At 36.2% G+C, this 12,750-nt stretch overlaps 2 protein-coding genes across 2 annotated transcripts in view; both read right to left on the bottom strand.

Moving 5' to 3' along the window:
• The window catches only part of LOC108776143 (histone H3.3), a 7,971-nt gene extending 6,715 nt beyond the window's left edge, over positions 1–1,256 (bottom strand). Inside the window, exon 1 of the mRNA XM_018542674.1 lies at positions 1,191–1,256. The gene's annotated coding sequence lies outside the window, so the exon portion shown is untranslated. The remainder of the gene's footprint in view (positions 1–1,190) is intronic.
• A 2,088-nt stretch (positions 1,257–3,344) lies between these two features.
• LOC108776144 (histone H3.3) lies at positions 3,345–5,361 on the bottom strand. Its single transcript, XM_018542675.1, has 3 exons — positions 5,150–5,361; positions 4,393–4,577; positions 3,345–3,976 (listed from the first exon to the last, which is right to left on the bottom strand). The coding sequence occupies exons 2-3, from the start codon at positions 4,518–4,520 to the stop codon at positions 3,694–3,696; spliced, it is 411 nt and encodes a 136-aa protein (XP_018398177.1). The 5' UTR covers positions 4,521–4,577; positions 5,150–5,361; the 3' UTR covers positions 3,345–3,693.
• Positions 5,362–12,750: the final 7,389 nt, after the last annotated feature.

Here is a 12,750-nt window from a genome sequence, read left to right on the forward strand (position 1 = left end):
GCGAGAGAGAGAGAGAGAGAGAGAGAGAGCGCGGCGGGCAGCGCCGATTTCCCGACGGCGAGCGCGAGCGAGGATCAATAACGACGTAGAGAGCCTCGCGCGACGCTCGCTCGCCGGAACGCGTTGGCCCGCGTCAGCGACGCGCGTTATGTAGCACGGGTATACCTGCGGTTAACGCGCGTAGGCGTCCCGCGCGCGCCAATTAAGAGGAGGACGTCGCTGGCTTTACGCTCGCGCGTAACCGCGTTCACGTGACCGCGCGCTATATATATATATATATATATATATATATACGCGCTTTTATTCGGACAACGCTGTGAATCGTACCCGAGTTCCACGCTCCTTCCCTCTGCGCCGCGTCGCGTGTAACAATAAAGGGGGAGGGGAACCGATCATGATATATGTATACGTCTTATTCTTTCCTTTTCTCTCTTTTTCTTCAATATATGTATATATATAGAGAGGACTGGGAAAAAAAAATCAGAGACCCATATTATTTTATACAAAAGTAAATGAGAATCGCGCGCCTTCGACAAATCGACCGTCTCGATTCCAGGACTACAAGAGAGGAATTGAGAGCCAGTCGGCCAGATATGCAACTCGGAGCTATAAATGTGAGATATGGCCGTGGGTCCCTCAGGGGTGGAGAAGAGGGGTGGTGGAGGGGGGAGGGGGAAGGCGAGAGCTTTGTCTCCGCGAGAGCGACCTCCCCGCTCTCGGTTTTGAGCCTCGCGTTACGGCTGGAGCGTCGCGTTGGAAAGTGAGAGAGAATTGGAGATTAGAATTCCGCACCAATCGGAAAACGGAAATTAAAATCAACACACGACGGAACTAGTCGGATTCTAATTGATTCTAATCTCCATAACGCGTAGTGCGCGATGACACCGGATTTCAGGCAATCCGCTAAGCGCGTTAACAGCCTGGATTCTCGCTCGTGAACTTAAATAGACGCCGATATGAAAAGCTTCGTTGATTCTCGAGGATTGAACCTCTTACCTCTCCCCTCGTTCTTCCGATTCTTTCCCGAGAACCGTTTTTATTTCGCATTGGAGAATCCGAGGAGAAAATCGAGCGCTGCGCTTACTCCGCGCGCGTCCGCGCGGTGGGATTGTTCGCGCGAAGTAGTCCCAATAGTCCCATGTTCAACTACGCTCCGCGGGCGAGGGGAGAACGTAACATTGCATACTCACAGCTTAATTACACCAAGCGTATAAATTCTCTCGTGGTTTATCGTCCGCGCTCGGCTGATCCCCGGGGTCGACCTTATCCACGGTTCGCGCGACTCGGGGGAGGGGAGGAAGGGAAAAAAGCGCGAGAGACGGATTACAGGTATACAGAGATGAGGACGCGCGTATCGAAGAGCGACGACGCGACGCTACTGTTTACACGGGAGAAAGGCGGTTATCGTGCGATAATGCAGCTGAATAGCGTGGCTTAGAGACCGTGACGTAGAGACAGGACCGTTTCGCGCCGCGTATCGACCCGCGAAATCGTGAGGGATCGCGATGTCCGGTTTGTAACCGAGAGAGAGAGAGAGAGAGCCTCGCGCGCGCACGCACGCTCCTTCTAGATTTTTGCGGCATCGTGTGTGGGACGCGATGCATATGGAACATGTCGGCATGTCGCATGTCGCACACGCATCGTCGGCTCGCGCGAATCGATAGCGGCGTGCAGCAACGTGCAAATACCTGCACAGGCGCGCGCGAATGATCTCACGCGGCTCTAGAGCCCGGGCATAAGAGCGATATCCGTATAAATATGTATATCAACAAAATCAAAACACATGATATATATATATATATATACACCTATATAGTTATAATATACGTACAGGATGGCGCACGAATGTTATACCACTTGATCGATCTGATACATTAATCTTTAATAAAATTGGCATAGAACTGCTACAAAATTAACCAAAACCTGTAAATTGGATAATGAAACAATACACATTTGGCGTGCTACTCACGAGTCAATTCTAAGCAGAATCGTAAGGCTCGCAATATTTCCTCGTAGGATTTGTAAGAATTTACGAGTGCTTGTAATTAGACAATATTTTTACAGATAGCTTCTTGCTAATTGTAAAATTTACAAAAAATCGAAGATATTTATGAACGATTGTATTTCCAAGGAACACACAAGGTCGACAAAAAAATCAAACTAATGCTAAAATGACTATTTTGACGTTTAAAGTCAATAAACAGTCAAATTTTCTAACCAAAAATCCTCTTTTTTTTGTCATCAAAGTACGTCACTTTAACCTTCTCTTGACTCGGTGTGTTCCTTGAATTTGCTAAAGGTACATAGAATTACGATATCGATCATAAATTACAAATTTTACGAGAACAAATTACGATGTTGCTTATAATTGATTAATTAGTATATAAAGATATATAAGACAATTTGTTACATCCATTAAAAAATGTATTTTGTTATATTGTTACAGTCAGTTTTGGTTAGTACTATAATCATCATAATAATTACAACTTATAATTACGAATTCGACAAGAGGATTACATTTGGAGAGAAAGGCGTTTGAAAGAAGTTGCTCTCTATAAATCAATAGTGACAGCCGGCAAAAAATGTTAATTATGCTCGAGTTCTGTCATTCATTGCAAGTACCGAAAGTCTGCGGTATACGTAATGTAAATTACAGATTTTCAACACTCGCAATGAATAACAAAACGCACTCTGTGCACTTTTCATTCTGCAGTGTACACGTTCTATATAACCCTACAAAGAAAAAAATATTTCGCGCAATGCCAATTGCATTTCTCTTGCCATATTCCTCGATAATGTGTTTATATAATAGATTTATTAATGCATTTTTTATGGAGACATAAAACACTTACTTAGTAACTAGGCTTACAATATATTGTATTTATATATAACACGCGCGACATCATATGCACTAAAAGTAAATTTCTTTAATTTTAAAGAGTGAAGATTAATGCAAATCGACCTACATGCGCGTGTAATAATATTATTACCAATAAACAACTAATCACCTACATGTTCTATCACTCATTGGATACATGTTATAACCCTTTATACGAAAAGTGCATACCGGTATGTAATTTTGTTTCTTTCTAACGTTTAATATTAAGAACTCTATTATGATTTCTGTCTTGTTAATGATATCCGAATAGTGCTCTTTTCCAGTATGTCTACAGTAATGTTCTCTAAAATATTTCAACATAACATATTTTATTATTGAAAAATAATGGAAGTGAATACATAAAGATGTGTTGAAATTAGACTTGCTCCCATAAAGCAATACAACTATCGTTAAACGTAAAATAAAGAGCTAATACCTGGCGTTCTAAAAAAAAAAAGAATATGTATCTATAACATGAAATCTAAGCTACGTTGCTGTGTTTCATTTCTGCTAATCCAGATATAAAAGAACTAATTACTGTTTCTACAATTTTCATATTAAAGGCAAAACAAATTTTTTTTTTAACCAGTGATTTTTTTTTAAACATTGTATGAATCGTGAATCCTTTGATCGAGTTAGAAAGTCTAATCACTTGTTATTCGTCTTTTCCAGATATCTATTACAGCAGTTGGCAGTGTGTTAACTATGATAAATATACACGGAAGAGAGTCAAGAAAAATTTTAGATTGTTTAGAAACATACAATATCCAAATGATAATAAAATGAGAACGCTCTGTGTATTGTTTGTGAACGGTTTAAGCACGTTCACCGCGGATTCGCCGTGCCAGTTGTATATCTTTTGGCATGATCGTGACACGTTTGGCGTGAATGGCGCACAAATTCGTGTCTTCGAACAGGCCGACCAGGTAAGCTTCCGACGCTTCCTGGAGGGCACCTATAGCGGCGCTCTGAAAGCGCAGATCGGTTTTGAAATCCTGAGCGATTTCACGAACCAGACGCTGGAACGGCAATTTCCTGATGAGCAACTCTGTAGACTTTTGGTATCTTCGGATTTCTCTCAGAGCGACAGTACCGGGCCTGAAAAAGATTCAAAAATACATAGAAACATTCCTCGAAAAAAAAAAAAAAAAAAAAAAACATTAATATGCTTATATTTCCTTTTCTGAAAAAAATTTAATTTTATCGAAACAGTTACATTTAAACGATATTAAATATTAAATCTCGTAGATTTAACATAAAATTAAATGACAGTGCATGTGGAATGCAATTATATTTAACGTAATTATAATACTGAATATCAATTAAATATTTAATAAAATTACATTTTCTCATATTCTCTACATTGAAATTACTTTTTTTTTCAGATTCAAAATTGCTCTAGGAAGAATTAATACTAATTTCAAATTAACATCTTCATCATTTTTAAAATAAACAATTTGTCAAAGGTAAGCTTACGCTTGTGTAAATATATATACACAAACAGATATACATACCTGTAACGATGAGGTTTCTTGACGCCTCCAGTGGACGGCGCGCTTTTACGCGCCGCTTTGGTAGCGAGCTGCTTCCTGGGTGCCTTTCCACCCGTTGACTTACGAGCCGTCTGCTTGGTACGTGCCATGACTTACGAGCGAGCTTTCGTTTATCTTTCTCTCTTCACTAACGCGAACCTCCGTCCCTAGTGGGACAAAGCATCAAGATACATACGTTATAAGACGCTTACATGGTGGGGAGGAGAGGGGGGGGCAAGTTATAATCAGTGACCCCCGCCGCGCATACCAACGCACGCATGTAGCAGCGGGGAGGGAGAGACAGAGGAAGAGAAAGGGCGGAACGAAGGAGGAGAAAAAAAAAAGAAAACCGGAACGATCGCCGGATATCCGTCACGCGGGTCTCCCAAAACGTCGAGAAACGCGAGATTCAACAGGCTGAAACGTGATTTGTACGAATTCGGGGAAAGATGAGACACCGCGACGCGCCTGTTGACCCACGGCGACGACGATTTCCCTCCAAAAGTAAGCACGCATAACAAACAAGATGGCGACAGGCCGAATGCAGTTTTGCCGAGACGTGCAAGGCGAAGGCGGCCCCGAGTCACGCGCATCGCGAAAACTTCTTTGTACCTTTAGCATTTTCTCACCGCGCGAAACGTTATTTCTCGCAGTTTCTCGTAATTCCGAGCGAGAACGTGCAAAAAAAAACGCGTGCGTCATTTAACCGACGATTGCAATCATTCGCGAAACAACTCACCTTATTATTTCTATTTCGCACCGACGCTTCTCACACGTTACTTCGATCGAGAATGAACTTCGACTGTGACGACACGAACATACGACGACCGAGTACCATCGAGCACTGTCGAGAGAGATCGAGAACCGTGGTAGGGTAATCAGATTGTTCAACATCAGTGTCGCTGAGGCGCTGAAATCGCCCAACACTTTAAGATGAAAACGTAAAAGTTATCCACACAACCTGTATAGCCGCATAAACATATTCATAAAGAACATTATCCAATCACATTTCTTTTTTTAGAATCGTACGTAAAATGTGATGGATAATTTTAAATTTATTTCAAGTTGTGTATACCCTCAGGGCCGGGATCCTCTAAACGTTTTAGCGATGATTGTCGCTATCGTTAACTAGCGACAGCCAATGAGAGCCGCGCTTTCTTTTAGGATTGTCCTGCCATTGGCTGTCGCTAGTTAAGGATAGCGACCATCATCGATAAAACGTTTAAGAGAATCCCGGCCCAAACCAATATTACATTTGTCTTATGACAAAGGATTTCAAGCTTATTGATTGGCTGCAAGAAAGAGAAGTTGTCACCACTGCTCATATCATATCGCCTCCCTGATTGGTTGCTGCTTCCGCTACTTGACGCTTGATGCTTGCATCTGAATGCAAAAACGTTTATTGGCTGTATCACAGTCAATTCCTCTCTTATGGTTTCTACACACTGGACGCGGAACTGCTTCCTGCGTGGTAAAATGTGACGCGGTAGCCAATAAGCTTAGCCCGGATCCTCATACGGGCAACAGCGCTTTGACACCAAACGCTGATTGATGAAAAACCGGTGGCGAGGGTAAAATTTACCCCCATAACCCGTTTTTCACCAATCAGCGTCCGGTGTCAAAGCGCTGTTGTCCGTATGAGAATCCGGGCTTACAGCTCCTGACAGTTTATTGGTTACCGCATCGCATTTCGCCGCGCGGTAAGCGTTTCCGCATTCAGTGTGCAAAAGCTATTACAGTCAAATGAGAGGGGAATTCTCGACTGTGATTGGCCAATTCTTATAGAAAGAATTTAAAATTCTTTCTTCTGATTGGTCAACGAAGCATTTACAGCGTTAAGTGGATCGCACCCTATATATATATATATATATAAAATATAGGGTGCGATCCACTTGGCGCTACAAATTGGAAGCTTTTGACTGACCAATCAGAAGAAAGAATTATACTAACTGTTCAATCAAAAAATGCTTTGAAGCATTGGGCACGTTCAGCGGACTCAACAGTTGAGTGAGCGCTCGCTATTATTGGTGTATTCTTCCAGATCTAAAATTATGATTGGATGATCTAAAAGAATACACCAATAATAGCAAGCGTTCACTCAACTGTTGAGTCCACTGAACGCGACCATTGGCTGCGTTATAGGTCTGTTCTTTTGAGCGCTATAGGTCTGTTCTTTTGACTAAACTTTCAGAGCACCAGTTCGTCTTTCTTCCTTTCCTCTTCTCCTAAAGAGAAAGGGAAGAAATATGAAGTGGTGTAAAAGTTCAGCCAAAAAGAACAGATTATGGGTCCTAATTTGCACTAGTATCAGTACCGATATATTGCAACAGGTTATGGGCCCAGAACATGACAACTACAAATAGTAAATTGATATTTTTTTCCTTAAGAAATATTGAGAAAGGTAAAAAAATTTGAAAAATTCAGATTACCTATTGTACAAAAAATATAGAGACAGAGTTTATAATCATTGCTAGAGAAACAGACACAGATCTTAATCTTGTTAAATTTGATTTCTCTGCCGTTCGATTCTGGAATGTATGGCGCCGAAAATTCATGTTTGTGATGCCACACATTCTTGATTTATTTCTATCATGGCGTGGTACTTGTTAGATTTTACGTATTAAACACTCTAACACGGCTATTAAACACAAAGATATTTATTATCTTTAATACAATACAGCGTAAATGACAACAAAACGTGGCGAACGAACAAAATGACGACCGTAAGTAAAAGAACCTTCGAGATACTGTTATTAGCGCCATCCATTCACACATGCATAAACTAATTTAGTAACTAATTACTTAGCATATCAAGAGCATTATACCAATAGTACTGTCGATATTCAAGGCCATTATCTCATCTGATTGCCTTGATTTTGAATTTCGTTTGTCGCTCAGCCATTACAATATGGGTGAGTTTTTAAATTCATCGATTGATCAATCGCATTGTGCGTAGATGTAATTTTGTTCTGTAAAAGCTACATTTGCGCATAATGCGATTGATCAATCGATGAATTGAAAAACTCGCTTTATATCGTGTACACCATATACCAGTAAACTCGTCCTTGAATAGCACAAAATATATATTAAATCAATGCAAAAGTTCGTGCATTATTTATTATTAATTTTAAATATTTTGCGTGAGATATATATATATATATATAACAATATAAGTTTTACTAAAAAAGAATAAAGATATTACTGAAAAAGCTCTTTTTTGTCGAATCGCTAAATTGGCGCCATCGCTAGTTTCAGTAGTATTATATTTCAGTGGAAGGGATAGACGAAAAGAACTCCGGGTATACATTCATTATTATATCTGTCGCTACCTGCGATTTGAAGACCAGGATAGCTTCTGAAAATGGACAGGAAGTAAGTTCAACAATTGCTTATCTAATAATTTTTTTAATGCACTTCGCTAGCTTATCTGTATTTTTTGTAGTACTGTACCATTTAATACTTCATCTTCGAAACCTCATTATAATACGCCTCGTATTTTGGGAAGGAGATTTCCCTTGACATCTACAGCATATAAATATTTGAATATTGGAATTAACGTAGGACCTACATCTTTTGTGGAATTATTTATTAGCGACAAAGAAGATAAATATCAGTTAATTTTATCTTATGCAACGTGGAAGACATTCATCGAAAAACGTGTGGACATTGAACGACTCCTGTGGTCACCTATGGTTTCATCCCTACTGATTGGAGATTTGGAACTCAAAAAGATGTGTAATATAGAAAATACTATAAAATTGAAATCGCGCGATACTGATTTGTACATGATACTGAAGCCGCCAACTGTAGAATTCATATTCAAACTTGAACATTGCATTGAGCACGTGTATATCGGACTAAATCAAAATATACACGACGTCAATAAGAAATTTAACAAATTTGTAACTATTTTACATCAAAACGGTATTATTAATAAACGCGATGCAGTCGAGAAATTGCGCGAAATTTATGATAAAACTTCGCTCATAGAGTGTGAACTGGTGCTATATGCTTCAGACAATATTCTAAATAATGCGTTACATAAAAAATAAATGTATATGTATATAATATTCGATCTTAAAAATTATTTTTCCTTACCTACTATTTCTTCCAATCTAATTCCATTTCCGTTTATCGCACCAGAGAGTGAGAGAGAGAGAGAAAGAGAGAGATAAAATATATTATTATTTACTCATTTGTAAAATTATTACATCAAATGTATTTCCTCTCGATCACAAAAGCAAAATAAAATCAATAATAAAATTAATTATTAAATAAAAAAAGTATTCATGAAAATTATATTTTTTTTTAGAGATAGAAAGAGAGAAAGAGAACATTACCGCTATAGGTAAAAGGAATGCTACGCAATAGAAAAAAAAAAAACTGCAATAAGAAAAAGTGAATGGCTGTGAGAAAATAGCAACAGAGAAAGCAGCTTTGCAACTGTAGTAAATTTTTTTAACGTGAATGGTTTTGTTCCTTACTGGATCTAAAATGTAAAAACTAATCATATTAAAGAATTGTACAACAGTTGCAAAACTGTTTTTCTTGCTAAATGTAACTGATATGATAACGCGCGCGCGCGGATGTGTGTGCATATCCTATGACATCATACAACCCGTTTCCCCTACGGATTCTTTTCCCTCTACAGATCTATTCTCCTAGACGCACTTTCTGGTTCCTTGCTCAGGCATGAAGTATCTAATTAATTCTTGGGGGGAGTACGTAGATCCATCTTTTCTTCTACATATTCTTATTATATTTGTATGTGGATATTTAAATTAAATAGAATATAATCAAACAAAAGTTAAATAACTAATCTGAAAAATTCATCCTTGAAGAGGTCAATATACACTCGATAACAAAATTATCGTAACATAAATTTATAATTATAATTTCAAATAAATTATATTCAAAAAAATTATAATTTCAAATAAGCATAATTCCGTAAAACATGGTCGTATTTAAAAGTTTTTTTTTTTTTCATTTTTATAAGCGATGAAGTTTGTGCTTTAAAAAGATACATTGTATAAATTCATCTTTACTTCCCCGTTCGCTATCTTTTCTAAAGTAAGAACGTGTTATGTCTCCAAAAAGTTGCATAGTCAAGAGACGCGGCAGTGTCTCGCGCCAAGTGAACGCGAAGCGCGAGACCGCACCGTATCTTTAGGCCGGAATCAGACTACGCATTGAACACTGAGATTAAAAATTGAAAGATTGAAATTTGGCCAATCAAAATAATAGGAGCAAAAATTCTTTCATTCTCATTGGTCAAATTTCAATTTTTAATCTTCAATCTCAATTTTCAATGCGTAGTCTGATTCCGGCCTTACGCGAGTCGATAAGTTGCGAGCATCTGGGATTATTAGATCTCTCAATAAACGGCTGAATTTATCAACCTTTAAGTAGTCTCAATTTACTATTTGGGTTTAAATTATATTATAAATGTGTTATTGTTTTTTTAATTTCTATATTCGGAAATTTTCATATTTAATTTTCTTTTAATTTATCCCACATAGGTTGCGTCACAATCTTTACGTATTTTATAAACAACATTTTTATTCATTATTGTCGGGAGAACGTCTTTATGAGCCTTAATTAAACTTCTAAAACTGAAAAAAAAAAGAAACTTTTAAATACAACCATTTTTCGCGGAATTATGCTTACTCGAAATTATGCAAAATTGTGGTAACAAATTTATGTTGCGATAATTTCGTTGACGAGTGTATTGTCTTCACTGTTGGCGATCGTTCATGCAACGTGGGAGAAAAACTTGCAATTCGCGAATATCGAGATATTCAAATTCTATTCGTTTTTGTTCTATAGAGTAATTCTAGTGTGTACTGTAATTGCCATGCAACATATAGTAGAACGCAATAACCGCACGACACAAAATAAAACTGATCCAATTTTTATTGATTTACAATGTTTATTTTTATAAGACATAACTTATGGTAAAATAGCATAAGAAGCGATAACGAACGACCCGACTTACGAATTACGTACACAGTCGTTACTATATATTATATATATATATATTTTTTCTTATATCTTTATCGTATTATCATTATTAATCCTTTTTAGCATATAAACTTTCAGTTGTCAAAAATAATGCATTCAAACGAAATTCACTTCCTTGGTTCTCTCTAATTACTATGCGCTACTTGATAATTCCTTTAAATCTGTGTATTGCCAAAAATACGTGTCTCGTCGATATCATAATTCTTTTTTGTCTGTCTGAGAGATGAGTATCTCTTATTTATTTCTTAGTCAGGTTTAGATTTGTACTGATATCTGTTAGAATATGCTACATCGAAAAAGGGAGAGAGACAGAGACAGACCGAGAGAGAGGGGGGGGGAAGGAAGGGGAGGGGGAGAGAAAGAGCAGACACATTCAATAGGATCAAAATGAATCATGATTCTCTTCCGATAATTTCTTTAAATGTTCAGATACAACACGAAGATCTCAATCAACGTACATACGGGAAGAGTAAGGTCCTATCTTTTGTTGGGAACAAGTGAATTAAAATAAACCGATTTATATTTCTATGAAAAGCTATACGAATTCAATTTTGCAAGTATCTCTTGATTTCTTTCGATTCACCCGTTTCCACGAAAAACGACCGCCAAGGATTAAGGATAACTTCGACTAAATTTAACTTTGAATAAGTTCATTTTTCATTATCTGATTTACTTGTGATTCAATTTAACTTAATGTTTCATCCAATATTAGACTTCATCCATGACACTGTCATAGATAAAACCTATTGAATAAAACATCAAATTAAGCTGAACTAAATTAACCAGAAAATGAAAAACTGAGTCTAAGTTAATCAGCAATTATTGAATCAATAGAATTATTTGATACAAGATTTAACTGTATGTATACAATTCATCGTCTGTTCGTTTCACTTCTAACGTATCTTCTTCCATACGTTAAATAACAAATAATATTAAACACTACATTTTAATCAACATTTTGATGCTCACAAGTAATTATTTTCTGTATGACTTTTTACCGAAGACATACTTTTTAAAAAATGCTATTATTCTCCAATTTTTGGAAATTCTATTTTGAATTTCTTATTAATTCATAATATACATATGTATAATATATAGCTATTAGAAATTTGAATATTTTTTTACGTAGAAAAATATGATAGTACAAAACCCCTTTTATTACTGTACAAGTGATATTAAAATAATAAAATTTATATTGACAAATATTTAATATAACAAAATTACATTGATTTATATAAATTTTCTGTTCGTCAACACTTGAATAGTTCTTATATATTCACTCTGTGAAGTAAAAGTGTTGTAAATTTAAATTTCTAGCTTTCTCGAAAATAAAAGTTCTTGATTTGTGTAAAAATTTGTGAATGAAGGACTTTTTAACCTACTCTTTTTCAACAGCTAAAAATGAGTCAGTAATCGACCATCGGAAGTCTTTAACTAGTCTTAACCTTAGTCTAATTAACTATTGGCAACTTCTATCAATTAAACTTCCGACTATCGATTCATTGTAGAACCCCGGTAAGAATTCATCTGTCAAGAAAAACCTTGCAAATCAGTATAATTAATTATATTCTTCTTAAGATAATAAGACATCATAATATGTCTTATTATCTTAAGTATATGTTGTGCGTGTAATAATCGATTTAATATTTTAATTAATCGACGATTGATCGAATCGGCAGCAAAATTTTTAATTTTAACAATTCGTCGTTCTTGCTCTAATTTGATTTTTTTATCATACATTAAACGACAGACAATTTTATCCACATTAACAAAAGAGTACGGACATTGTTCGATAAATTAATCACCGATTAAATTAATCAACGTTTAGTCGAAGTTACTTCAAGGGTGTTGTACATGCACTGTAAATCTTCTGTCCGTCGATAATATTAAAATTTCATCATCTTGAAATCAAATTTGGATAGGATTGGCATTATTTTAGCCATTCTAAAAACACCCAAGAGTTTCACCCGCTTAAAGAAAAAAACCAAAATTCTTAAGATTTTTTGGGTTTCATTGAAAATATATTAAAGATCATAATCAAACATCGAATTTTCTTCAAAATTTTGTTAAAACGTTAATTTTGCGCATTAAATTATCCAAATAAATGTTAATATAATTTATAATAGGTAGTGTCATTATTCCTTTTTTTATCTTCACTATAAAAATGTTTTCTTTATATTTGGAAAATTCATCATTATATAATATTTTTACAAAAAATTCTTTTATAATTAATTTCATTAGAATATATAATTAAATAAGTAATGATAAATACAATATAAACTAAATGTTACGTGAAAAAATATCAAATAATTGTATTAA

Source organism: Cyphomyrmex costatus, unplaced genomic scaffold (genome assembly GCF_001594065.2).
Source record: "Cyphomyrmex costatus isolate MS0001 unplaced genomic scaffold, Ccosl1.0 scaffold340, whole genome shotgun sequence".
Classification (NCBI taxonomy): domain Eukaryota; kingdom Metazoa; phylum Arthropoda; class Insecta; order Hymenoptera; family Formicidae; genus Cyphomyrmex; species Cyphomyrmex costatus.

Excerpts from the sequence above, each read along its gene's own strand:
- LOC108776144 (XM_018542675.1), bottom strand. The coding sequence starts at position 4,520 with ATGGCACGTACCAAGCAGACGGCTCGTAAGTCAACGGGTGGAAAGGCA. Across the intron at positions 3,977-4,392 it reads AAGAAACCTCATCGTTACAG|GCCCGGTACTGTCGCTCTGA; the intron begins GTATGTATATCT and ends AATCTTTTTCAG.